At 34.2% G+C, this 26,473-nt stretch overlaps 6 protein-coding genes across 8 annotated transcripts; 2 read left to right on the top strand and 4 right to left on the bottom strand.

The window, feature by feature from the left end:
- Positions 1 to 465: 465 nt before the first annotated feature.
- On the bottom strand, positions 466 to 3,157 carry LOC123199393 (glutathionyl-hydroquinone reductase YqjG-like). The gene is made up of 6 exons (XM_044614364.1): positions 2,998 to 3,157; positions 2,570 to 2,794; positions 2,291 to 2,467; positions 1,979 to 2,203; positions 1,741 to 1,869; positions 466 to 896 (listed from the first exon to the last, which is right to left on the bottom strand). Exons 1-6 carry the CDS (start codon positions 3,061 to 3,063, stop codon positions 663 to 665), a joined length of 1,056 nt encoding a protein of 351 aa, XP_044470299.1. The 5' UTR covers positions 3,064 to 3,157; the 3' UTR covers positions 466 to 662.
- Positions 3,158 to 6,869: 3,712 nt separating this feature from the next.
- On the top strand, positions 6,870 to 8,161 carry LOC123198587 (protein EXORDIUM-like 7). Its single transcript, XM_044613298.1, has one exon. It carries the CDS (start codon positions 6,898 to 6,900, stop codon positions 7,909 to 7,911), a length of 1,014 nt encoding a protein of 337 aa, XP_044469233.1. The 5' UTR covers positions 6,870 to 6,897; the 3' UTR covers positions 7,912 to 8,161.
- LOC123198586 (uncharacterized protein At4g19900) lies at positions 8,136 to 11,479 on the bottom strand. Its single transcript, XM_044613297.1, has 5 exons — positions 10,042 to 11,479; positions 9,808 to 9,957; positions 9,520 to 9,654; positions 8,950 to 9,144; positions 8,136 to 8,598 (listed from the first exon to the last, which is right to left on the bottom strand). Exons 1-5 carry the CDS (start codon positions 11,337 to 11,339, stop codon positions 8,412 to 8,414), a joined length of 1,965 nt encoding a protein of 654 aa, XP_044469232.1. The 5' UTR covers positions 11,340 to 11,479; the 3' UTR covers positions 8,136 to 8,411.
- Positions 11,480 to 11,569: 90 nt separating this feature from the next.
- LOC123198585 lies at positions 11,570 to 16,719 on the bottom strand. Its single transcript, XM_044613296.1, has 5 exons — positions 16,526 to 16,719; positions 16,285 to 16,426; positions 15,090 to 15,381; positions 14,872 to 14,988; positions 11,570 to 14,788 (listed from the first exon to the last, which is right to left on the bottom strand). Exons 3-5 carry the CDS (start codon positions 15,372 to 15,374, stop codon positions 11,831 to 11,833), a joined length of 3,360 nt encoding a protein of 1,119 aa, XP_044469231.1. The 5' UTR covers positions 15,375 to 15,381; positions 16,285 to 16,426; positions 16,526 to 16,719; the 3' UTR covers positions 11,570 to 11,830.
- Positions 16,720 to 18,388: 1,669 nt separating this feature from the next.
- On the top strand, positions 18,389 to 22,335 carry LOC123198737 (pentatricopeptide repeat-containing protein At2g35130). Of its 2 annotated transcripts, none has more exons than XM_044613495.1 (8): positions 18,389 to 18,527; positions 19,023 to 19,210; positions 19,317 to 19,549; positions 19,750 to 19,999; positions 20,244 to 20,389; positions 20,765 to 20,970; positions 21,131 to 21,255; positions 21,614 to 22,335. In XM_044613495.1, coding segments are annotated over exons 1-8 (1,734 nt in total). In that variant the 5' UTR covers positions 18,389 to 18,525; the 3' UTR covers positions 22,198 to 22,335. The 2 variants fall into 2 exon arrangements, with proteins under 2 accessions (XP_044469430.1, XP_044469429.1); XM_044613494.1 differs by lacking the exon at positions 18,389 to 18,527 and adding an exon at positions 18,560 to 18,695.
- A 698-nt stretch (positions 22,336 to 23,033) lies between these two features.
- On the bottom strand, positions 23,034 to 25,524 carry LOC123198579 (glycine cleavage system H protein 2, mitochondrial-like). 2 transcript variants are annotated; one of them, XM_044613288.1, is made up of 4 exons: positions 25,364 to 25,524; positions 24,093 to 24,143; positions 23,884 to 24,017; positions 23,034 to 23,500 (listed from the first exon to the last, which is right to left on the bottom strand). In XM_044613288.1, the coding sequence occupies exons 1-4, from the start codon at positions 25,443 to 25,445 to the stop codon at positions 23,372 to 23,374; spliced, it is 396 nt and encodes a 131-aa protein (XP_044469223.1). In that variant the 5' UTR covers positions 25,446 to 25,524; the 3' UTR covers positions 23,034 to 23,371. The 2 variants fall into 2 exon arrangements, with proteins under 2 accessions (XP_044469223.1, XP_044469222.1); XM_044613287.1 differs by having other exon boundaries at positions 23,884 to 24,143; positions 25,364 to 25,522.
- Positions 25,525 to 26,473: the final 949 nt, after the last annotated feature.

The raw sequence follows: 26,473 nt of genomic DNA, 5'->3' as shown, positions 1-26,473 counted from the left end.
AAATCTCCTTCAGCCTTCTCACCCCATGCAAAATGCCTAAAAATTACTGCCACACCACAGTCCAGAAGGAGGCTGGCTCTTTATTTCTTGCTTCCACAAACCGAATTATGAGGAATGAGTGATGCATGTTCCTGCCTTTGCTATTTCCTGGATTTGTACTAAGATGACTTCTATAATAATTAATGTTGTTTATGTGCTGCATATCAACTTTAATCGAGCCTAAGTCTCAAAATTTAATGTGTCAGCCTAGCCATTGGATCACTTTGAAGTGCAGTTCAACGAGGAAGACCCGGGTAGTTTTCCACCATCCAGTCGTTCAGTCATACTTTGCTAATTACATAAATCAAAGAATCACTCTTCCACGAGTTAAACAGTTTATCAAAATTCTCTTATCATAGCCTGTCTCAAATTTTGCACCAAGTTTATTGAAAAGAATTATACTCCTTCCCATACTTGGCTACAAACTAAAACAAAGCTCATCAATAACATTATATTATGGAGAAACAAGATAGCTGTTTATTTCTGTCTTGCACAAAGCAATTTAATAAGCACACAATATGACAACATCACAAACAGAATGTTCACACCTCAACTTTTCCAAGACACATGAAATATTCCTCATCGATGCAATATAACTCATCTGGTTTCGTAGCATATAGAAATTATGCAGAAAACTTCTCTCTGTCATGAGGGCATGAATAATCAATATCAGGGCCATGGGGAATGATCCCAAAGGGATTGATAAAAGGATGGCTTCCATAGTAGTGTCGCTTGATGTGTTGCATATTGACTGTGCCTGACATGCCTGGGATCTGATATATGTCCTTCACATAATTGAACAAATTTGGATACTCTCGTACCAGTTTCTTGTTGCACTTGAAGTGTACCGCATAAACCTGTGCTCACAACAATCTCAAACATTTAAGATATAAGAACAATTTAACTGCATAATGTTTTAAAGCTTTCAACCAGGCATAAGTGAAAGCATTGAGATACTAGCTAAAAAAACATGATTCAGTGTAGGTTTTCTGAACTTAGGAGACGTAAGATGTTAGCAGCTGCCTCATTTTCAGCTGTCAACTTTTTCCACTATTCAATCCAGAAATACAAACGGTCCTTTTCATGTATTTGCATGTTTGGGGAAGTAGAAATGTCACTGTTTAACAGGCCAAAAAACAGAAGAGATGCCAGTTACCTCATGTCTCGTCTTTGCCACAATAACACACAAACCACATCCCAAATTAGCGACTCTAGACATTTCAGGCATATCATTGGAGGAAAAGAGGTGAGCCAGATAACACAAACTTTAATAATTTACAGCAAGCTTTCACATATGCTCCTTTAAGTGCTACAGTACATGGGAAAGGACAGAGAATAAACTTTGAAGAAACCTTCTACAGAAGTCAATTACAAATTGCAAATCAGGGAATTCAAGAATATTGTAAGGACCATATAAAATGATTTCTCATGAGTCATGGTTATCTTGATGTGTACCATGATGTTGTTGCACTATTTTGAACAAGTAGCTTTTGCTACAAACCCTATTCCAAACACCAACTCTGACCAATTCAACTCTAAAATTAGACCGTACAATTGTTAGAATATATATTCAATGACACTAGCCAGGCTTCAAAGCTATTACTATACCTATAAGCTGTCTGAAAAATCAAGTGGTGAAAAGGCAGAACAGGTGAAAAACTATAAACTGCTATATTACTTGCAAAAATCTAAAATGAATACCTCATCAAATCTTATGAGGGTGACAAATAGCCGAATGTCAGCTTCAGTCAGTCTATTTCCACATATGTATCGCTGCTTGCCAAGTATTGCTTCGCATTTGTCCAGGGCATCATATAATTGTTTCACAGCCTACAGAACAGATCAAAGAAGATTCTTAGACACCATAACAAATGATAAGGATATCAATAATAAATTCGTTTTAAGACCTGAATACCACTGTAGGATGAAACTTCCTTACTTCATTATAGGGCTGTTGCTTCGTTGCAAACCCACATTTGTAAACACCATTGTTTATCCCATTATATATCCATCCATTAGTCTCATCAATTTGATTTCGAAGGTCAGCAGGATACAAATCTAGAGCAGGGTTTTCTGCTATCTCATTGAATTCAGCGTTAAACATGAGAATTATCTCCGAACTCTCATTATTAACAATTGTCTTCATCTTCTTATCCCATATAACCTATTGTAAAGGAACAATCATTCACAAAACTTGAACAACTCAAACATAAAAGAAAAAAAACCAGAAGAATGGAAACAGTATGCATACAGGAACTGTGAACCTTCCAGAGTAGTTTGTACTTGCAAGCTCATACAACTCTCTTATACTTTTGGTTCCATTCAAAGGGTCAGGTTCAGCTCCTGGTTCCTCCAAATTAGTAGCCGGAAAAACCCACCCTCCATGCTCATCACCTTCCCTTGTCTTCTTCCATATCGGTTTAACCGACTGCAAAGACAAATCAACAAATAATCTTTACCGGATCATAATACAGAATTTTTTTTTCCTAATGAACACACTTGTTAAAATAACATTACATGTAAAACCAACCGTGAAAGTAATGGCTTTCTCAAGTCCTTTCATCTTCAAGAATGCAAGGCACCTACAGGCCCAAGGACAAGCATATGAAATATACAAATGATACCTCCCGGATTCAGCAGGAAACTGAGAACTGGGATCTCTTGAAATAGAGTTACGAAATGTTGAAGGCGGTCTAACAAAAGACCCAGAATCTGAAACTTCATCTAGTGCAGAACGAGCCATTTGTAGAGTATGCTAAAGAACATAAATTAAGTGCAGAGATTAGTACAGTTCTGGTTTTTCATGCATAAACATAAGTCTTTCATAAACATAAATTTATAGAGAGCACAGACTAATCAAACAAAACACAACCCTGATCAAGAAATCAGTTTATTCAAAGAACTAACAATTAAACAAAGCAAAAATTAGTAAAAATGAATCTGAAAATGGTTAATTACCTTGAAGGAGAACTGAGGAGTAAAGAGTAATCTGGCTGATAGAGTTTTATTACAGAAAATAATCATTAAACATATTATCGAGAATCAAGAACATTATCAAGTCTCAAACGTTTTTCATATATTGCAACAATTTTGTGTAATAATTCAATTGTTTAACATATGTTTTGCGTCTGAGTTAGCCTTCTAGTAAAAAATTAAAAAGCGGCATCTGGTTGAGAGGCAAACGTCATTGTGAACGTAATTTAAATCAATAAAATTATATTTTTTTAATATATAATTTAAATAAATAAATAATATATTATTTTATAATTAAATAATTTTTAATTAAAACTAAAATAATATATAATATAATAACATATAATTTATATATCTAAATTATATTAAAAATATATATACACAAATAATATTGTTCCATTTATATTAGTCAACTTGCACCATACTCAAATAGTATAATAAAATATATATACACATTAAATTTGAAAGAAATGATACTCTGTAACACGTCTTTATTTGTTACACAATGGCTCATTTAAGGTCAAATTATAAGTTAAAATCATTGTACAAATTGAATCCTGATGTTAAAAAAAAACATCATTGAAGAGAACCCCATTAGCAATTTGAACTTTTTTACTTTCATCAAAAACAACTCTTTGGATGGTTAAAATTTAAATAGAGAATTCAATAAAGTTATGTATATTTATTTTAAATATATAAATATATATATATTTATGTACATTATCATAAAATTGAATAATTTTAAATTAAAGATAAATAACTAACACTTAATTATGTGATGAGATATAAAATATATACATAATTATATTTTCAAAATAGATACACATAGTATTATTTTAAAAAATTTGTCCAATAATTTTAAGGCCAAAGGATTTATTCTCACTCAAAGATTACTCTTTTCCCAAATTTTCACCTATTAACTTTCAAACACTCACTCATTTGTTAAAATTTGTTATTATTGTCTAGGGTAAAATCATTTTTTTATATTTTATTTAAAAAATAAATAATTTATACTTATTTCCCACCTTATTTTTGAAAACTAACAATTTCTCTTCTGTCTTAATTTTAAAAAATTATTTTTTCACTCCTATCACATAGAGTTTCTTTATTTTAGGGTTAACAACTACTTTCTCAAAATTTAAAACATTGCACTTACACTCTAAAATTTTATTTCCTTTTATCGATGATCATTCTTCTAGATAATTCACTGTAGTGACATTTGCTCTCCCTCTTTGGTGGTTTTTCCATTCCCCAAGACTAACACAAATCATCACACAAATATATGTGATTTACACAAATTTGTGTGACAAAAACTGACCATTTTGGTCAGTTTTTTGTGGTTTTTACTTCAGAAAACCACTAGAGAGGGTGGGGAAAGGAGGTGTTGTTTGTGGGGTTGAAAGGTGTTGGAGTGAATCATTGAAGGGAGGTAATAAATTTTTTAGAATGGAAATGTAATATTTTAAATTTTGAGAAAATGAATGTTAATCTTAAAATATGAAAACTCTAAAAACCCTAAATATTGAAGGTAAAAATGTAACTTTTTAAAATTAAGTTAGAGAAAAAAATCATTAATTTTTAAAATTAAAATAAAAAAGGGTATGAATTATTTTTTTAAATAAAATTTTAAAATAACAATTTTATGTATTATATTAATAATAAAATTTATTGAATAAGGTAATATTTAAATTTTTAAAAATTAATAAATAAAAGTACAGAAAATAAGTAATTTATGGTTGGAATAAGCCCTTTCACCTCATTTAAATGCTAAAATGTTGAACTCACTTCGTGGTTCATACCTGATAATATTACAGGTAGGGTTGGATTCGAATCAAGTCAGTTCGAGCTTGAGCTCGGCTCGGTCAAGCTCGAAACGAGCTGGCCTTATCCGAACTCGAGCTACTCGTCAGATTTTCTAATTAAAATTTTTTATATAAAACGATATCATTTTGATTAATATGTATTAAAACGACGTCGTTTTGATCAATATGTATTAAAACGATGTCTTTTTGATAACGAAAATAAACTGAGCTTGAGCTCGACTCGGTTAAACCCAAAACAAACCGGTCTTAACTGAGCTCGATCGAACTCAAACTCGAGCCAACTCTATGTGAACCTAACGGAGCTCAAACTCGACTTAAATCTAACCTTAATTACAAGCCTAAAAGGTCATGTTCTAATGGGCCGATTTAGGTGTCTGCCTTTAGGACATTGTAGGTTTTGGAGGCTACACCTGCACCCCCGATATTTACGATAATATTTGAACAATCCTTAATATAAATTCTCAGGCAGGTCATACGTCATCTGATGAATAGAAGTGCCTATCACAAGGAAAGGAATAATAATATTTGATGATTAAGGCATTTCTTTTGGAGAATAAATTATTTATAGTACGTAGTAACAACCACTGAATATCTCTGATAATAGATAACATCAACAACCATTAGGTTAGGGCACTGTGAGATTGAATATGCATTAAGTCTCACATGGGCCTTCTTTACCTTGCATGATTGCAAGATATTTTGCTCACAATTAATCAATAATTAAAGACTAATACAACCACCGAGAATTTTTTGAGTTTAAGGGATATTCTCTTCCTTTATTAATATTTATATAAAGAAAATGAATCATTTATTATAAAATACAATTTTGATATTTAAAATACTGTACGTTTGTTTTGATCACAAAATGAATCACAAATATGTATTACAATTTTATTTTTTGGGTTTTATAAGTTTTGAAAAAAAAAAAATCACATGTTATTTAATTAATTTTCCCTTATTATTCCAAAAAAAAAAAGGTAGTATAACATATATATAATTAATATCTATCTTATATTTTATTGATGTAAAACTTATCTAAGGGTGTTAGATTCACTCTTTTGCAAGACTTAACATTGTTGTTAATAGTTGTTTAATTAATTATTTAAAAGAATATGTTGAATAACTTTAATACCATTTATTACATTCTTGTTCAATAACTTATCCGATTGTTAATAATATTGGTGTAAGTTATCTAATGTTTCTCTCTTATATTATACATGTTGGCACTTGTGTCTTAAGCAAATGACATGAGACTATAAATGAATGGCCGCGGCAGGACTTGTGGGAAAGGAGACATTGATAATCAAAGATATCGAAAGGGAAGAAATGTGTAGTGTAAAAGGGAGAAATTTTGGTGAAGGTATCACATGCTTGCTTTAATTAAGGCGACACCCATAATTTATTTTTAACTTCCTTTGACTCTCTCTTCAATTACATTTCAATCTAACTCCTTTATTCTAATTAATCACACCTTGGTCAATTCAATTTGCCAAAGAATAAATAGCACAACATTAAATATTAGCATTATGATTGAATGAAATTAACCTTTAAATTGATATGTAAGAAACACAATCAAAAGAATATATAGATGACAATGTGAAATATGAAAAAGGAGAATAAGAATCTTTGAAGAGCAGTAAGACATAGGTAATTTGGCGATCCCTATATGCTTTGACAGTCGGGTGGCACAAAATACAAAATATATACAATAAATAATCTCAAAACTTACTTATAATATGATCTAATCTCTCATAAATTGAAATCATAATTTAAAGCAAAAGAAAACAATAACTTAATCTACTGATTGGAATCAAAAAGTCAAAAAAACAAAGGGGATGCAACAGAGTAATCATTAAAAGTAGACAAATTATACACAATTGAATTATGTGTAAACATATGCTAACCACTGCCCACTGCCACCATCAAATTTATAAGAATAAAAATTAATAAATAAGAATCTTCAACTACCCTCTTCACATAATTATTCAACCTTCTTCTTCTTCTACTTCTTCTCTCTATATATAACAGCTTTCTCTAACTGTCATTCATTCATCTTCACACAATGTACAAGCTTCCAGCTTTTTATTATTTTCTTTTGCTTTCTCTATTTTATGCTTCTTCCTTGGCCTTTTCACGGAGCCAAGACAAATTATTCAACCAGGCTAAGAATTATGAAGGTTCTTCTGACCTTGTCAATCTTGAATACCACATGGGGCCTGTTCTTGCTTCTCCTATAAACTTGTACATTATCTGGTATGGCCTTTGGGAACCAACCCAACAAGCCATTATCAGAGACTTTATCCATTCAATCTCTAGTTCTTCAGTTTCCTACCCTTCTGTTGCTGATTGGTGGAAAACCGCCAGGCTCTACACCGACCAAACGGGCTCAAACATTACAGGAAATATTATTCTCTCACAAGAGTTTTATGACTCGAGATACTCCCATGGCGGTTATCTTAGTCGTTTAGATATGCAAAAGATCATCAAAAACGCTGTCACTTCACCTTCAAGAGCATTGCCTCTCAATCCCCACAATGGTCTCTACTTAATCCTCACCTCTTATGATGTTCAAGTTCAGGATTTTTGCAGAGCAGTGTGTGGCTTCCACTACTTCACATTTCCAACGATTGTAGGCGTCACTATGCCTTACGCTTGGGTTGGATATAGTGGCAGTCAGTGTCCAGGGATGTGCGCATATCCATTTGCGCTGCCAAACTACCCAGGGAAGCCGCCTCCGAGAACAAACGGCTACAGCCTCATGATGCATGCGCCGAATGGGGATGTGGGTGCCGATGGGATGATCAGTGTGATTGCTCATGAGCTAGCAGAAGTGTCCAGCAACCCTCTGGTGAACGCATGGTATGCAGGAGATGATCCAACTGCACCAAATGAAATTGCAGATTTGTGTTTGGGTGTTTATGGGTCAGGAGCTGGAGGTGGGTATGTAGGAAAAATTTACAAAGATTCTTGGGGTAATGGTTTCAATGTGAATGGAGAGAATAAAAGGAAGTTCCTGGTTCAATGGATATGGAACCCTTTGAAAAGGAGATGTTATGGGCCTAATTCCATGGATTAGAAGGGTAATTGACTTATTATTGTGCATAATTTTCACAGTATAAAAAGAGAAGGGAATCATTTCAAGCCAGTTGCCTGGTCGGTCAGGAGTGTACTTGCTTTGCTTGTGCTTTTCAGCCTGACTTGATGCTTGTTTAGTCATGACAGTTTCATAGTTACCTTTTGTGTACGCAACACACCTTACTGTAAACTGGAAAAGAATGACAATGGCGTGCAGCACAGAGCTTGAATAAACAAAATTGAAGAAGAAACTATTACAAATTGCCTCTACAGTACACAATGAATAAAAAAAATTGTCAGCAATTGATTGATATTCTGACATCAATGAATGAACAACACTTTTCCTTTCTAATACAATCTCGCATATTGATGTACAAAACTGTACAGCTGAATGTATTAGTCTGCTTCTCATGTTACAATAGATGAATAAAGCTCTGAAAATGAAATATTTTTATATCCTACTTTGAGTGGTTCCAGAAGAGATTGGAGGATACAGGAAACTCACAACACATCCGTGCAATGGATACAGGAATTGTCAATGAGCCTGCTTACAAGGCTCTCTGGCTCAGGAATGATCGCAGAAGTCATGCTGTTCCAAAAATGAAAGGTCAAAGATCCACTCACGATCTTCCTTAGTAGAGCATCTTGTTCAGCTCTTTCATTCTCTGTTGTTGGAGCGGTGAAGTATCTGATTGCAGTACAAATGAATTGCATCAAAAAGTGAGGCGGCATACAAGAGTTAGTTGAATCTAAGGCAAGCAGGTATTGGTTTGATACTTAAAATGGATTTTGACGAAAGGATTTGAACACAACAGAAACCAGATAGATAAATATAATACAAACAAAACCACATTTCATGAAATTTGATTTTAATTTTGATCATCGGTTAAAATAATATTATAGAAAATTTGTCTTATAGTGGTTAATGAAACACAAAGTAAGAAAAAAATTTGATTTCCCATGCTCAATATGTTGAATTTTGAATATCCGAGTTGATTTAGGTTATAAGCAGGAGATAATAAAGAACTCATAACATTACCTTGTAATATTCTGTGAACTGATAGGGAAGAATATAAAAGAGGGTTGTACTTTCAACTCCAGTTGTTTGAGAGATTTACTCTCTTTACTCGAAAACTTTCTTCCAACTCTAGTCAAAAGATCAGCTCCATTCCATCTCAAACGAGTATCATCATATGTCATATAAAATTCGTTCAAGCACTCCAATATGAACAGGCTAAATGGAAAGCAGAAGCAGATATAAATATGAGTAGTGCAGTATATGCAAAGAAAGATAAAGTTTTACATGCCATTCTCCTCCCAACGAAGTTATGACAGAACTAATAATCCCAATCATACACCCCCCATACCAGAAAATAAGTAAAAGCTTTCCATCATAGTTTTCTCAGTTCAGTGAATTTCCCCAATACTGGTTATATATATATAAGAAAGGCAGCAATGATACCCAAATTCCCAGAAGTTTATGTCATCAGAACAAAGCATTAAGAAGATTGAGCTTTAAAAAGCAGAAGAAATCATAACACACAGAACAAAGGTCAAAAAAGCTTTAAAAAGATGCCAAACTTATTTCATCCAAGTAAAAAATGAGTACCTGTGTTTCCTAAATGTCATCACAGCACCATTCACAGGACTATCAGCAAGTTGATCCTCCAGACCAACAGTGTTGTTAAGTTGAGACAACTTATTCAGAACTATAATATCAGAATCAAGGTAGATACCACCATATCTGCAAAATCCAAAATATATTTTTGAACTCAGGGAACATTGATATTGAGTAGTAACCAACCAAATATTTCAGTAAATGGCCAAGAGTAACGACAAATTTTCGAAACATGAACAAATAATCCATTAAATATGCATTTGTAAATAAAAGGCTTACTTATACAGAGCAGCAAGCCGAACAAGCTCACTATAGTGGGTACTGTAAAACTTTGTCTTTCTCCATTCAAACCAGACAGAAGCAAATATATGGGCAGGTGTATCCATAAGCAGTTCATCAAGATTTGGCATGACTACCGCAACTTTGTAACTAAAGAAGGAATTATTCAATCATCAACAAATTATAAATCAACAAAAAAATGTAACAAATACAAGGAATATTTTGAATTCTTACCCATCCTTCACAAAGCTGTCTTTAAAAAAGTCAAGCTCAATTGTCTCAGAAAACACCACAACACAAGCATCTCGATGATGGAAAAGCAAACTCTCAAGCCCTCGTTGGTGCCTGACACTATACATCCAAGGAGGTGAATTCCACACCATAAAAACCCTCATATCGCACTTCCCCTTCCTAAAGAATGCTTCCATAAAACCTGAAAAAGACAACCTAGAATGCAAACCAGGATAGTAACCCCATATTGTTCCATCAGCGTATACATGACTCGCAAACTCATCCTTCTTCTCATAACCTTCAGAACTTCCCACTACCTTATCATTCTTACTACTCTCATTGCTCAATTTCTCATAAGACTTATTTACCTTATTGCTAGTACTCTCGTTCACTAACCTCACGTTTGCAATTAAGCTTAAATTCTCATTGCCATCATCATTCACTCCCCCACTATGTGTTCCATTACTTGCATTATCCTTCAAAGTCCTGCGATCCGCCCGCTTAATCTCACTCTTCCTACCATCTCCAACTCCTGGAGGCTTCTTCCCAGAAAATGGAACACGCTTAAACTCATTGAACAACCCCTTCAGCACAAGTCTATCACCTCTAGTGAGTCCACTAACACCAACCCCATCCGGATCCTGCAACAACGGATTATTCATTGGATTCAAAACCTCCAAATGTGACTTAAACATCTTATCCCTCCTCAAAAACTCACTCTTCTTATCGAACCACTCGCCCCATTTCTCTCTCAACGGTGAAACCCTCTTCCCTGCCTTCAACAACAAAGCATCTTCAATTCCAATAACTTCAATCATCTTCCTCCTCACCTCATCATCTACCGGTACATCATCTGATCCAAACACGCCCTTAATATTATCATCTACGCTAAAATCACTAACACTATTAAAACTTAAGCGATCAAAATCCCACTCATCAATTGATCTTTTATTAAACGCAAGCTTGATTGATCCCGTCACGTGATCAAAGTAATAGCCATTTGAAGAAACCTTACGTTGGTCGCGAACTTGATCTTGAGTTTCAGAATCTACTGCTTCGTTTTCTTGTCCTTCATCGGAGTTGTCAAGTTCATCGTTCTTGTCCTCGATGGAAAAACTGGAAGCATCGGAATCGAAGGCACCGTCAATCAGTAGAGGCTTGGGGCGGTCAAGAAGATGTTGCGGTTGAGAAAGGCGCGTGTGGAGGAGAGAAACTGAGAGAAGGAGGAGAAGCGCGGCGATAATGGCGCAGATGTGTGCGCCGTAGCGGGGCCGGCGACGAGATCTGAGAGTTCGTAGCATTTCCGCCGTTAAAGATGGCGGAAAAAGGTGAGAGAAAATAAAAGGCGAGCTCAGATTTAGGGCTCACCATTTTAACTTGTCGGAAACGAATTTTATTTAACATTTAACTTCAGAAAATGTATATTAATTAATGTTTTATTTATTTTATCATTAATATTAAGGTTTTCTTTCATCGATGATTTATTGGATTGGTTGGATGAGAAAATAAAATAAGGTAAAATACAGTATAATTGGTATCAATATAGTTACCATATCCTTTCTAACTGTCTATTCCCCAGCAATGGGATAATCCTCGCATGTCAACATGTTTTTGAAAAACAGAAAATATTAAACCATTGCGTAATTTTTTGAATGATCAAAAAACAAAACCCTGATGAAATTCACGCACCTAATGCAAAAAGTTCCAAATCATACACTTTCATTTGTAATACGAAGACATTTCAAGTCATATTTAGCATGCCCTCGCATTTGCTTGACCAAAATACTTGATTTCACTGAAGCTTGTCATTTTCATGTTCAACATTTTGCCCCAACCCCATTTTGCCGTCTTTGCATCCATCATGCTCCTGTGACTTTGGATTCCCATTACTTGAGTCAGTCACCTTATCAATACCGATCTTACTGTCAACATCAGGATTTGGGTCCACCTTCTCATCACCTGCTGCTCTACAGCAAGCAGTTTCACCAGAAGTAATCCCATTAACATCTCTTTTGAAAGGTTCATGAGATGATTCCTGCCCAACACAATGGCTAATATTACAGAGATTTTCAGACAATTCATCCACCATGGAATTCTTAATATGCGGACCCACCTCAATATTGCTCGTGTCTTCACAAGAGACTGAAGATGGTGGCATGCTTTGGATGTTAACATTTTGTGTCAATTCTTTTCCGTTTTCATCAATATCTCCCGGGGGTGCAGCTTCCCCTATTTCCACTTTTTTGCAATCTGAGTCCAATTCAGCTTCAATGATCTTCTTTTCTTCATGACTCATTTGACTCACTACATCTAGCAATAGAACACCTGGAGTCTCAGTATTGATGCTTTTGCTCGTGTCTTCACAAGAGACTGAAGATGGTGGCATGCTTTGGATGTTAACATTTTGTGTCAATTCTTTTCCATTTTCATCAATATCTCCCGGGGGTGCAGCTTCCCCTATTTCCACTTTTTTGCAGTCTGAGTCCAATTCAGCTTCAATGATCTTCTTTTCTTCATGACTCATTTGACTCACTACATCTAGCAATAAAACACCTGGAGTCTCAGTATTGATGCTTTTGCTCGAGTCCTCACAAGAGACTGAAGATGGTGGCATGCTTTGGATGTTAACATTTTGTGTCAATTCTTTTCCATTTTCATCAATATCTCCTGGGGGTGCAGCTTCCCCTATTTCTACTTTTTTGCAGTCTGAATCCAATTCAGCTTCAATGATCTTCTTCTCTTCATGACTCATTTGACTCACTACATCTGGCAATAAAACACCTGGAGTCTCAGTATTGATGCTTTTGACATCAGACAACTCATTCCTACTGAAATCTGGCCTAATCAACTTCCTCCTTTTATGCAGCCCACTCAAAATGCACTCACTTTCTGCATTCCCACTACAGCTAGCAGTCTCAGTATCAGTATTATGAGTTTTCCGCACTTCACTACGACGCCTGAAATCCACCAAAGATGTCTTCTCGACAAACTGCTCACTGTTTTCTTTACTAACTCGAATGTCACTCCTTTTCATTTCCTTTGAAATCTTTTGGATCTCATCATCCTTTGATGATTGAGTCACTTTCACTTCTTTTGAAATCTTCTGGAAGTTATTCTTTGACAATGGAGAATTGACAGCAGTCTGCATCTTCTTCCAATCATTTGCAGCTTTATCTTCAATTAATTGTCTTTTTCTCATTTTCAACCATTTGTGGCGACTCTTGTAAAGCATGGACATGACTTCATTTATTGAGGTATCCCTACTGTCTTCTTTGTCACCAAGAAGGGTATCATTTTCTTCAACCCTTGCTTTTGAAGCCACACCTAACCGTGAAAACACACTTTCCCTTTTCTTTCCATAAAGAGAATACAGGCTTCCAGAAGTTTTGTTGACGTCCAGCTTCGATGAAGAATTAACCTGGAAGTCTGGGCTTTTAATTTTGACAGAACAAGGATGATTCTGTGGCTGGCTCTGACTCTCTTTTAAAATAGGAACATTAGTGACAGGAGATTCATTGATTCCACAATGCAGCATTTCATAATCATGTTTCTCTCGTGATGCCACATGAGACTTATCATCTAACACAAAAGAAGGAATGTGGCTGGGACTAAAAGCATGAATAGGAGCCTCACTAATCCGGTCAATATATCCACTTTCTGAAGCCATGCTTTCAGAATAAGTAGCCTCCAACATAGGCATCCTGGCTCTCCTTGAGAGCTCATAATAGTTGGAGGAAAACACTTGAACACAGCAACCTAAGCCAGAATCACGAGGGGCAACAAAGTCATGAGATGATGAAGGTCTAGAGTCAATAACGGGGGCAATGAAGTCATGAGATGACAAGCATCCAGTGTCAATATCAGTGGGAATAAAGTCGTCAGATGATGAGTGTCTAGTGTCAATACTCAGGCCACCAAAGTCGTGAGATGATGAGCATCTACCGTCAATACCCCGGCCAACAAAGTCATGAGAAGATGAGTTTCTAGTGTCAATACCCAGGCCAACGAAGTCGTGAGATGATGAGCATCTGGTGTCAATACCCAGGTCAATAAAGTTGTGAGATGATGAGCATCTAGTGTCCATACCCGGGCCAACAAAATCGTGAGATGACAAGCATCTCGTGTCTATACCCCGCCCAACAAAATCGCCAGATGATGAGTGTCTAGTGTTGATGCCAAGGCCAATAAAGTCTTGAGATTGTGAGCGTCGAGTGTCAATACTAGGGGCAACAAAGTCACGAGATGATGAGCGTCTAGAGTCAATACCGTGAGATGATGAGCATTTAGAGTCAATACCAGGGGCGACAAAGTCGCTAGATGATGAGCGTCTAGTGTCAATACCAGGGGCAACAATGTCACTAGATGATGAGCGTCTAGTGTCAATACCAGGGGCAACAAAATCATAAGATGATGAATGCTTAGTGTCAATACCAGGAGCAACAAAGTCGCGAGATGGTGAGTGTCTAGCGTCGATACCAGGGGCAACAAAATCATGAGATGATGAATGCCTAGTGTCAATACCAGTGGTATCTGGATCATAGGGGACAGCAAAACTGCTTGATCTTGACCTAGAAAGAGTTTCAACCTGTGGCTCTATTGAGTAAGGGAATGCTGAAGATGGCTTAAGTTGATTGTAAACAGAAGATTTTGCTGGTAGGATGCCGGAATCATTAGCTAATGCAATTGTATCAGACAAATGCCTCTGTGGCTTCAACTTTCTCAAACTGAATAGATGCAAAAGCCTGTAAACCTACGACACCAAGTAGAAAGATAAGTTAATAATCACCCCTGCTTTCACTTAATAAAAGTCTAACTTTTTATGAAGCAGCAAACCTGATCCTCTGATAGTCCAAAATTGAACTTTTTTGCTGCATAGTAATTTTCTTGAATAGCATCTCTGAATTCATATTCTGAAAGTGGACCACAGTGCCACAAAGGGGTGAATTTTACCTTCAAAGAAAATAAAAATTACTATGCATGAAGAATCAATTAAAACATAAAATAATTATTCCAAAATAAAAATTGCAGAAAGTAGATACAAATATTCATACTTGTGCTGGGAATTGCTTCCCTGATGAACAATATGCATCAGGCACAATATTCATTGCACCATTTGAGCTAGCTTGAAAAACACCATGCAATTCTCTTCTTTCAAATTCAAACAGAAACAACAGCATTCCAGCTTTAACCCGTCTTACAAAGTTTGCTTGTGAAGAAGGAAGGCCTAGAAGCTTCCGTCTAAAGCATTCCTTCTTGGTTGCCTTATTTGACATGAAGATAGCTCCAAATTCCGGAACACATCCAGGAACACCATTATGCTCGTTCTCAAACTCCATTGGCACCCTTATCAGTCAAATTCAACAATGCTACCAAAATGATTCAGCAATTTTCAAGTGTAATAACTTCACAGGTGTCAGAAAAGAAATCCAATTTAACTGGTTATACATTCAGGAATCCAACACATTACAAGACACCCTACACAGTCAAATTCAATATTGCTATTAAAATAACCACCTGTGACTTCATAAATATCAGAAGAGAAACACAACGGAACTGATGAGACATACAAGACACCAATACGTTATGAGGACACAACCAACTTTGATGATTTCATTGGCAATAGTGTTTTCATGAAGCCGATGCTAAATGTATTTTATTATCTTTATTTTCAAAATACTATTTTCAAACAATGAAGTTCTTTGGGTTCTCAGTTTTTTTCTTTCTCAAATACTGTTGTAAGTCAATGATATCAAACGTATTCATAATTAGTAAAAATACATTATTTGAATTCACTTTCATTTTTTACTATTTTCTATTTTCCCATAAAACACAAAATGAAAACAAACTCACATTTTTCAATAATATCCAGAAATGTATGCTAAAATACACTAAATTACAATGCAAATAGCAGTAACAAGCCACATTCTAACAAGAAACCAGCATGATAATAATAATGATAATCATTGGATAACAAATCTCAGAAATCAAGAGTATTCTCAGTCTACCACTCTCTACATTATAAATCCAAAGCATGTACACACGCAACAAAGCGACAACAATACAAATAGTATCAAAATCGTAAACAAATCATCAACGGAATGAAAAATCATAAAAAGAACAAATATTTATTTTTACGCACAAACTGTATCGAAATTATAAACCAGATATTGAAAACCCTCAGTCAAAGACGAAGGTGACAATATATCATCAACAAAGGGCTGTGAAAAACAATAGCAAGTGATTCACCGTAACGGACCGCGAATGGCGACGGCAGACGTTAGCCAAGAATCGGTGGTTCGAAAGAGGAGTAAGCGTAGCGGAGACAAAAGAAAACGGAGTTCTTCTCTCTTGCGCTCGTATTCAGTAACTAAAATCGCCGTAGGAATAACTGAGATTAAAAAAGGCTTAGTATGGTAACAACAAATAATATACAGTTGCAAAAAACAATGAGGCTGAACCGAAAATTTCACCGTCAAGGACCGCACACGATCACTGTAGACGATGGGGGGCCAACTGAGGATGGATGGCGGCCAACAATGACAGCGTGACAGTAGAAACGGCGACCTGGTGCAAATTAATCGGAGAGGTGGAGACAGATGCCGTGAGAGGCTGACGTTGGTGAAAATGGCAAAAGATGATTTAACAACACCTAAGCGGCGACGTTTCTGGATTCTAGGAGAGTGTGACTAAAATAAATAGATGGGTACTGCCAGTTTTGAATCAATTAATATTTTATTATTTGACTTTATTTGATTTATTTAAGACTTCATTCAAGATAGTAAATACGTGAAAAAAAAACACTTCAAGTATAATAAAATAAAAAATGAAAAATATATTTATAAAAAAATTGTTACAAAATTTAAATATAAAAAAGATATAAAATATATATATATATAGATTTAATATAATATATTATTAATAATATGTTTCTAAAAATACGATAATATCAATTATAATTTTATTACTTTATATATATATTTTTTGTTAAAATCAATATAATTATTCAAATTTAAAATATCTAATTAATCATTAAATTTAATATAATATAATATATAATAAAAATTCAATTATAACTAATAATTATCACTTCATTAATTTTTTATCAAATCATCACTAAAATATTATGAGTCATTGATGTTAGACTTAAGAAAATTAAATATATATGAGATATTATAAGATACATTCATCATACCATTGAAAATGTAAAATACACATTTGGAATATAGATGATAAAAAATTAAATTTTCTTTGTTTTATATAGTTATTGTATTATGATAATTAATTAGATATATAGGAGATATTTTTGTACTTTAAAAATTCATAAAAAAATATAAAAAATAAAAATACACATTTAATATGAGAAAAATATAAAATACGTATTTAATATATTTTAAATTTAAAAATTTAGAATGAAATATTTAAAATGTGAATAATTCGTATTTTTATTAACTAAACACTCTATTGACCGTTGAAGGAAAGTTGATTTAATTAGGATTTTAATGATTTTTTAAAATAAATTTTAAGTGTAATAATTTAAAGGTGATTATGAAACCAAAACATTATACATTTTGGACAATTTATTAGATAGACTCAAACCAAGTAGCTTGACTCAAAGTAGTAAAGTTTTAATTTGTCAATTTGAAATTTGAATATTTTTTTATAATATTATTTATCTCATTGTTAAAATTATTTATTTTGTTAATAATTTTCTAATAATATTTCTAATAAACTTGAATTTAATTTGAAATTATTATAATAAATTCAAACCAAATTCAAATCGACTTATTTTGGACTCACTTGTATCCAAATTTAATCCCTGACATTCATTGCAATACCTTATAAGTTTTAAAGTTAGGTTATCTCAATGACATTTCTATTATCACATTAGAAATGTGTAACATCTTATTATATATGGATACTAAATATTTTGTACAACATTTTTTTATGTCAAATAACTACTTTCCATGTGGATTTTGATATAATGGTGATTTTTTACCTTTTAAATTAAAAAAATCTATTTATTCAAACACTGTTCATATAAATTAATAAAAACTGTTTAGTTTTATAATAAATTATTAATTTAAAAACCGTCGTAAATATTAATTATTTCTCTAAAAGCTAACATATTTTTTAGTACTAGTACAATTTCATTAAACATTGGTTGCTTTCCAATTGGCCTGGTTGAATGGGATACTGAATCCAAAACCATGGTTATATGTGAATCCTCTAACCTTGGAGAATAGTTAATTTCTCATATTTTACCTTTACTGTGCACAACTCATCAAATAAAACAAAGGCAAGGAAAGAAATCCCAATTTTGAAAATAAATTATCGAAGTATTTCATTGGAAAGATATTCCTACAAAGTGAAGGTCGTATGAGGAAAGTTAACCGTCATTTCTAGATATTTTTGAGTTCGTTATCTTCATCTTCAACTGAACCTTCTCTCTCACACACTCAATATTGCCCATTAAATTTCTATTCCTTCATGTAATCCTCCCTTTCACTTCTTCTTCATTTACTTGTACTCTTACTCATCTTCGTTTTGCACTTCATGGGATCTGGGGTTTGACTTCATTGAATCTATAAATTAAGCGTTTGTCTTTTTTGAGCTTTGCTGTATTTTTGTGCTTTGTCTTGAACATCAATGCTCGAGAGGTTACTAAAAAAGGGTTCTTTTGTACATTTCACAACATTTTACTATATTGGAATTCTGTTCACTGCAGAAGCTTATGCTCTATTTTTTTGGTTACTTTTTTGGCATTGCTTCAAAACTTTTCTCAGTCTTCAATTTTAAGTAACAGTTATACTTATAATACACGTTACTGCAGTTTTAGCTTGTTCTGGTTTTGGATTTTCTGTTCCATGAGATTGCTTTTTGTATCAGAGCCATCCCTCATATGTGTATAGATGACACATATGGGAAACTAAGCAATGATGATGGAACTTTATATTAACTGTGAATTTCTTATTGAACTTGTTCAGGTCAATTGTTGGGAACACACTGAATCGCATATTGATAGAACCAAGAAGCTGTAGGAGTGATTTTAGATGGAGAGCAAACAGCAGCTCCAATGGTATTTCTATTCACAAGTACAACCGAGATGGCTTTTTCATTGACAAAAATGGCAAATTGAGAAGTTTTAATCACAAAAAGCTATCTAGAAAACGATGTAATGAAAAACTTTACACTCTTTTAATACATCTAATCGTTTTGTATGTGTCTTAATTATGTATGCCTTTCTCTGTCAATGCGTATATGCCATTATTTCTGCTTAGGTGGTTCATTGAGGGGAAAGGGGTGGAAATATGGCTCCGGGTTTGTGGATGGAATTTTCCCAGTGCTGAGCCCCATTGCTCAGCAAATCCTACACTTTGTACAGAAGGAAGTGGATTTTAACAATATATGTGAGTCTTTTGATAGTCTTCCTCCCTCTCATGCCACTTGGGATGATCTTATCAATGTATCTGTTCAACTTCGCTTGAATAAGAAATGGGATCCAATCATCTTGGTAAGAAACTTGTGCTTCTTTGCCTCTTATTTTAGTGTTAAAATTGACAAGAATATTGTGATTGTTTCCAAATTTCAATACTATGAAAGAACATAATTTTTTAGCCTTGCCTATGCTGTTCCATGGCATTGATGTTCCTTTGTGTCTTTTAATATTTTGAATATGACTATCAACAAGTGTAACCCTATAAGCATCTCCAGATATGTGAATGGATATTGCACAGGAGCTCCTTCCAGCCAGATGTCATATGTTTCAATTTGCTTATAGATGCTTATGGGCAGAAATCTCTCCACAAGAAGGCAGAATTCTTGTATTTAGAACTTCTTGAAGCCGGATGTATCCCTACCGAAGATACTTACGCCCTTCTTATAAAGGCCTATTGCAAATCTGGGTTGCTAGAGAAAGCTGAAGCGGTCTTTTCTGAGATGCGGAAGTATGGCGTTCGTCCAAGTATGTTTCTATATTAATTAATCAACACTCCCTTAATTCTTTGTTTCTTCAATTTCCTTCTATGGAGACTTATTGCTCAGAGGAAAACCAAGAATTGAATGAATGATTTTGAACTTTGTTGTTCATGTACCGATTTGTTATGTTAGATTGCAAATTGTTACTTCGTGATTCACATTTTATATACTTTGAAATGAACTTTATTTATAATGTTAGTTTACAAAATAATCTTATTAGTTTTGTACAGGTGCAATTGTGTATAATGCTTTCATAGATGGACTAATGAAGGGAAGCAACCCAGAGAAGGCTATAGAGATCTTTCAGAGAATGAAGCGAGATTGCTGCCAGCCAAATACTGAAACTTACACAATGATGATCAACTTATATGGGAAGGTAGACAAAAGCAATAAAGGATAAAATGTAAAAGTTCAAGTGGCAAAGATTTCCAAATGAGATATACCATTTTTGGCCTTGGTCTTACACATTTTTATGTTAACTATAAGAATGTGATTATAGAGAGCCTCAGCTGAGTCAATTATCTCTTAGGAAAAAGAAAAAGACAGAAAGAGAGCAGGAAAATGAAACAGAGTTAATTGTTAAGCCATAAGAGAATCAATGAATATATGGAAGGGAGGATATATGAATATGCATGTGTGTGTATACCGAGTAAATCAACTATAATATGATTCTTCTAACTGCTGCTATTTTACATTATAATTGAATTTCACCAAGGATTTGAGGTTCATGTATGCACATTCTACTTTGCAGGCAAGCAAATCCTATATGGCCTTCAAGTTGTTTACTGAAATGAGTGGTCAAAAGTGTAAACCCAATATCTGCACATATACTGCTTTAGTGAATGCATTTGCAAGGGAGGGACTGTGCGAGAAGGCAGAGGAAGTATTTGAGCAGCTGCAAAAAGCTGGGCTTGAGCCTGATGTTTATGTCTATAATGCACTTATGGAAGCTTACAGGTCAATAACTTTACAGTCCGGTTCTTCTTGCTTGGTTAAATCTATTGTTAATTAGTGATTGCACACACATCTGGCCTTTTGCAAAAATTAGTATGTTCACAAACGCTTACGAATACCGTTAATATAATTCTACAAAGTTTTTTGACTCTCTTCTGAACAGTCGTGCAGGTTATCCTAATGGCGCTGCAGAAATATTTTCACTGATGCAGCACATGGGTTGCGAACCAGATAGAGCTTCATATAATATCATGGTAGATGCATATGCTAGAGCTGGTCTTCATGAGGGCAAGTACTCTTAACTGAAAAGTGATTATCATATATTTGAATTGGTTGTCAAACACTGCTCTTCATATATAAAATTTATGTGCATTGTTAATGCTCCGGTTCTTAAAAAAGGAAATATTAATGAGACAAAACAAACCTTTTTCTGTTTTACAAGAAAAATGCAACATTATTCTGACTGTACTTTCATTCTTGTAAGAGAACAACTGGCATTATTACCTGCATGATATTTTTCAGCAGCAATCAGGCACATCAATGTCATTTATTTCTGATCAATTTCTTTTGCTTTAACAGGTTCTAATCTCATTTTTACTTAAGTTATCTCTCCCTTTTTATTTTCAATTTTTGTTATGTGTTTTAGATGCACAAGCAGTATTTGAAGATATGAAGCGACTAGGAATAACCCCAACAATGAAATCCCACCTGCTATTATTATGTGCCTATTCAAAAACAGGCAATGTTGCTAAATGTGAAAACATCTTAAACCAGATGCACAAAGCCGGGCTCAAGCCAGACACTTTTGTAATCAATAGTATGCTGAACCTGTATGGCCGGTTAGGCCAATTTGAAAAAATGGAAGAAGTCTTAAATGTAATGGAGAAAGGAGCATATGCAACCGATATCAGCACATACAACATCTTGATCAACGTATATGGACGTGCAGGATTCATCGAGAGAATGGAAAGGCTGTTCCAGTCTCTTCCTGCCAAAAGATTAACACCTGATGTGGTGACTTGGACTTCACGGCTTGGGGCCTACTCAAGAAAAAAATTGTACAGAAGATGCTTAGAAATTTTTGAAGAAATGATTGACGCTGGTTGTTACCCAGATGGTGGAACTTCCAAAGTGCTTCTCTCGGCTTGTTCAAATGAAGATCAAATTGAGCAGGTTACTACTCTGGTTAGAACAATGCACAAACATATGAAAACAACCCTGCCAACCTGATAGATGTTGTAACTTATACTGGTTGTTACCCCTGCATATTGTGATTTCTGTACATACAAAATGCACACTTTTCCTTTCTTCAAAACTTAATCCAAATCACCGTGAACACAAAATATTCACGTATTCCTTATAAATTAACTTCCTCATTTGAAGGATCCTGTCGTATGCAAGAATTACTCTGAAATTAACTAAAAGAATATGAACCTATACACTTTTCAAGCATGTATATGTTGCTTTTGAATAGTTCACCACTTACTATTTGTCAAAACACAAACCCATTCATATTATAAACACAAATTCGTTTTGTTTTATTTCCTCTGTCTCAACTTTGGATTGAGGTGGTCTAACTTGTACTTAACGAAAGGTGTAACATTACTATAACAGTACTTCTCATATGAAAGTTAATATAGATAACACTTCCTTTGTAATGTAGTATCACTAGGGTTACAATTGAGCCAATATTGCTTGACTCAAGCTCAATTCATTGTATTTAGGCAAAACTCGAGCTTCAACTAACTAATTGAGTTAGAAAGTTCTAGGATACTTGAAGGTATATCAAGAAAGATAATAGAGATAACATTACATATATAATGTGGTTTCATTAGAGCTACAATAGAGTCCAAGTATTCTTTGACTCAAGCTCAATTCAATTGTGACTAGGCAAAGATCAAAGATCAAAGATCAAGCTGCGAGGGCCAAGTTAGAATTGACAATATTCAAATCTTTCACTTATTGTCAAAAAAACCCTGGAAAGGTTTCAATTTTTGTCTGTCAAAATGAGATATTTCCACTCCTGCTTATGAATGTTTCATTCACCAAAAAGAAAACAGTTAACATTAGTCCCAAAACAGCATTAAGGAGTGGGTACATCCATTTTCATATCTTCTACGATGATACTTGAAAAAATTGTACAAACTGCAATTACCAAGCCATTCCAGAATTTTTTGGATATCAAATTTGCTGCAAATGACTAAATCATTTGCTAAACTCAATTGATTATCCTTAGTCTAAAGAAAAATATTCCATCAAATTCATCGCAAGAAAGTAAAAGAGCCATGGAAATACATAGTTGAATGAAAAACATCAAGAAAAATATGCACTTTCAGCTTTCCAGACGGCACGAGTTCAACCCATGCACAACATAAGCTGTTTCTACATGACCAGAGTGGTCCAATTAGTGCTTTGAATTTTCTTCTTCACAGAACTTGGAGTACTGATCTGCATCCATTAAGCTCTTCAATTCACTGGCATCATTCATCTCCACCTTAATAATCCATCCAATATCATATGGGCTTGAGTTAACCTATATTAACAAATGTCATGAAATAATAAACAAAAATCAAATAAATGAGGAAAGAATTTATTACTAGTGTGAAATATAATTGTGAAGCAAACCTTACTAGTAGAAAAAGGGAAGCAAGGTAGACAAAGCAATGTTATATATGAAATGCTTAGCCAATGCATACTTTATGTTTAACAAAAAAAAGATGCTACCTTTGGACTCCATATTCCAAAATGTCAATTCAGTGGACAAATGACACAGCAACTGACAACACACACAACTGCACACAACAAATCTTTGCAAAAGGCACAACTCAAAACCATGGAACCAATTCCCAAATAAATGACAATGATGCGCAAATATATGAAACAAGAACTGAGGTTGCACTTCACAGGCAAACTCACCAAAGCAGGGGAGTTGCTCAGCTCTTCATTCACCTCAACCACTTTTCCAGAAACAGGAGAATTAACATCACTAGTAGCCTTAACACTTTCAACCGCACCAAAACTGCCACCTTGTGATACACTGGTCCCTACTTCTGGTAATTCAACATACACAACATCACCTAGATGATCTTGAGCATGATCTGTTATACCAATTGTAGCAGAATTACCATCAACCTTCACCCATTCATGAGAATCAGCATATCTTAGATCCTTTATAACTGCAAGAAAATTTGAGAAGTGTAAGTTGAAGCAAAATGAAGCCCAAGTTGCAAAAAAATGCTTCATCCTACAGAGAGCAGGTGTCCTGACTTGCAGTGGAAATTAAGATAAATTATGTAGATTATCTTCTTTAATAAAGGGGGATACACAGAACACATTCTAAAACATAATAAACAGGAGAAATGCCAATAACTTTTCATTGGAAAACATTCGTCTCTTATTTTTGTTTGTTAAGCATGGGAAATCATTCCAAAATCTAAAAATAATCCTGTCCCACCCTCACTCTAGCATCAAATAACTTCTGACAGTTACTTTATGTTATCTGTACCAACATGCCACCACAACATTACCCTGACACCATGCCAATACATTACATATCAATATCATCCTGCCATTTTTCATCATCACCCCTCTAACCACTGCTGTCTTCTACACCATAAGCTGGCTAAGTCCACCATCATTACAACCAATAATTGTAATTTAAGTGCCCATCACCCATTTTAACAACCAAAAAAAAAACCAGTTAGCTGATAAACCTAACGTTTTAACAGCCAAAAGCAATAAATCCTAAAAGAAAAACACTAGCACCATACCACCAATCATTGCCAAACCTAATATTTTAACAACCAAAACAAATAAATCCTAAAAGAAATATACTACCACCAATCATTGCCATTTAACTGGAAACCAAACATTTTAACAACCAAAAACAATAAATCCTAAAAGAAAAGCACCACCACCATACCACCAACCATTGCCACTTAGGTGGCCACTGAACATGTTAACAACCGACAAAATAAAGATACCCCTTTCCTTTCAGCAAGTACGAAAGAAAACAAAACAGAAAACTGGCAGGAAAACGAGAGGAAAAGAAAAGGCGAAGTACCCTGAATGAGTCCTAGTACATAGCAACACAATCAAGAACCCTTCCAAATGATCAGCAGCCATAAACAAACAAACAAACAAATATAGCAAAGGAAAACAAATCCTAGCAGAGAAAATCAAATGAATGCACAGATTCAACCTCCTATAAACCAAAACCATTCAACAAATACAAAACTTGAATGAATAGCATCACACCTATCCAAAAATTAAATCTTTGTTCAAAGAGAATGACAGATCAAACATTTTAACAAAGAAATAAACATGATTAAATTGGATCACCCATTTTCTCCTATTCACCCCACATGATTAAGAAGAAAGTGAACGAGTTGTTTACTAGAAGAGAAGCCTCTGTGGAAGACTGAGATCCTGAGATAAGATGCAGCCCTTGAAGCCCACAACAACCGTGAAGAAGCCATTGGCTGAGGTGTGTGTTTTTCACTATCAAGACACCAGAAACTCAACTCTCTCACTTTATATTGTAATACAATGTTGGAGGGTTGGCGGTGGGTTGGTGGCTTTTTTGTTTTTATTAATTGTTATATAAATTATTTTTATAAATAAAAAATATAAATTTTAAATTTTAAAGTCAAAAATATATATTAACTTTCTAAAATTATCCATAAATTTTGATAAATATATGAAAAAAATTTAATTTAAATAGAAAAACCTTACAATGGTAAATACTCTTTATAAAAAGACTAAACATTCATGGTTTGATAGGAAAACCTTATTAAAATACATAATTTGATCTAAAGTAAATAGATTTGTTTGAAAATAAGTTGTTTAAAGAGTTACATAGAATCTAATAGATTTTTCCATATAAAGAAGAACAAAAATAGGGAAAAAGAGACAAGTTCTTTATGGCATTATCATATGAAGTCACATATATTTGAAATCTTTATATTTGTATCATAATATTTTTTAATATATATAAATATATCTGTGACATTTAATTTAAAAATTATGTTAAATTTTAGGTAAATTAATAATAATATTATATTTAATATGAATATGGTAGTGTGTCAACGTGTCAACAAAACCCACTTAACGCAGAAGTTGGTGAGTGGTGACTCCTGTTTGCCAATATTTTATTCTTCATAAGATTATTGAAAAATGGAGATGTCTTCAACTTGGCTAGTTTTGTAGAAAGGGTCTGATTTTTAATAATAATTTATAGCCCATTGTCTTTTTTGTTACTGCTATGCCAAAGCCCATCTACTGGAATGGCCCTCTCCTTAGTAAAAAGCCGCATTATTAAGGAGACAGGATTCTAAAATGGGAGAAGGACTATTTCCCACCCAACTTTTGATGCATGCTCAAATTGGCACCCACGGCAGATGAAAATCCAGTTTTCCCACCCGTGACCAAACTACCGTCCAATTTTTCCGTTAGGGACAGGGCTAAAATCGTCATTTGCTTTTAAAACCTTAAAACTTTTAAATTT

Source organism: Mangifera indica, chromosome 16 (genome assembly GCF_011075055.1).
Source record: "Mangifera indica cultivar Alphonso chromosome 16, CATAS_Mindica_2.1, whole genome shotgun sequence".
Lineage (NCBI taxonomy): Eukaryota > Viridiplantae > Streptophyta > Magnoliopsida > Sapindales > Anacardiaceae > Mangifera > Mangifera indica.
This window is presented reverse-complemented; position numbering and strand designations above follow the sequence as displayed.

What these genes read in the sequence shown, in the direction of transcription:
- LOC123198579 (XM_044613287.1), bottom strand. Translation starts at nt 25,445, where the DNA reads ATGGCTTCTTCACGGTTGTTGTGGGCTTCAAGGGCTGCATCTTATCTC. An exon ending in CCACAGAGGCTTCTCTTCTA is followed by an intron (nt 24,144 to 25,363) that starts GTAAACAACTCG and finishes ATTTTCTTGCAG; the next exon opens with TTATAAAGGATCTAAGATAT. An exon ending in TGAGCAACTCCCCTGCTTTG is followed by an intron (nt 23,501 to 23,883) that starts GTGAGTTTGCCT and finishes TTGTTAATATAG; the next exon opens with GTTAACTCAAGCCCATATGA.
- LOC123199393 (XM_044614364.1), bottom strand. Translation starts at nt 3,063, where the DNA reads ATGATTATTTTCTGTAATAAAACTCTATCAGCCAGATTACTCTTTACT. An exon ending in CTCCTCAGTTCTCCTTCAAG is followed by an intron (nt 2,795 to 2,997) that starts GTAATTAACCAT and finishes TATGTTCTTTAG; the next exon opens with CATACTCTACAAATGGCTCG. An exon ending in AGAAAGCCATTACTTTCACG is followed by an intron (nt 2,468 to 2,569) that starts GTTGGTTTTACA and finishes TTGTCTTTGCAG; the next exon opens with TCGGTTAAACCGATATGGAA.
- LOC123198737 (XM_044613494.1), top strand. An exon ending in TGATCAACTTATATGGGAAG is followed by an intron (nt 20,390 to 20,764) that starts GTAGACAAAAGC and finishes TCTACTTTGCAG; the next exon opens with GCAAGCAAATCCTATATGGC. An exon ending in TAGAGCTGGTCTTCATGAGG is followed by an intron (nt 21,256 to 21,613) that starts GCAAGTACTCTT and finishes TATGTGTTTTAG; the next exon opens with ATGCACAAGCAGTATTTGAA.
- LOC123198587 (XM_044613298.1), top strand. Translation starts at nt 6,898, where the DNA reads ATGTACAAGCTTCCAGCTTTTTATTATTTTCTTTTGCTTTCTCTATTT.
- LOC123198585 (XM_044613296.1), bottom strand. Translation starts at nt 15,374, where the DNA reads ATGGAGTTTGAGAACGAGCATAATGGTGTTCCTGGATGTGTTCCGGAA. An exon ending in GGAAGCAATTCCCAGCACAA is followed by an intron (nt 14,989 to 15,089) that starts GTATGAATATTT and finishes TTTTCTTTGAAG; the next exon opens with GTAAAATTCACCCCTTTGTG. An exon ending in TTGGACTATCAGAGGATCAG is followed by an intron (nt 14,789 to 14,871) that starts GTTTGCTGCTTC and finishes TTGGTGTCGTAG; the next exon opens with GTTTACAGGCTTTTGCATCT.
- LOC123198586 (XM_044613297.1), bottom strand. Translation starts at nt 11,339, where the DNA reads ATGCTACGAACTCTCAGATCTCGTCGCCGGCCCCGCTACGGCGCACAC. An exon ending in CGGCTTGCTGCTCTGTATAA is followed by an intron (nt 9,655 to 9,807) that starts GTAAGCCTTTTA and finishes TGGATTTTGCAG; the next exon opens with ATATGGTGGTATCTACCTTG. An exon ending in AGTTCACAGAATATTACAAG is followed by an intron (nt 8,599 to 8,949) that starts GTAATGTTATGA and finishes TACTGCAATCAG; the next exon opens with ATACTTCACCGCTCCAACAA.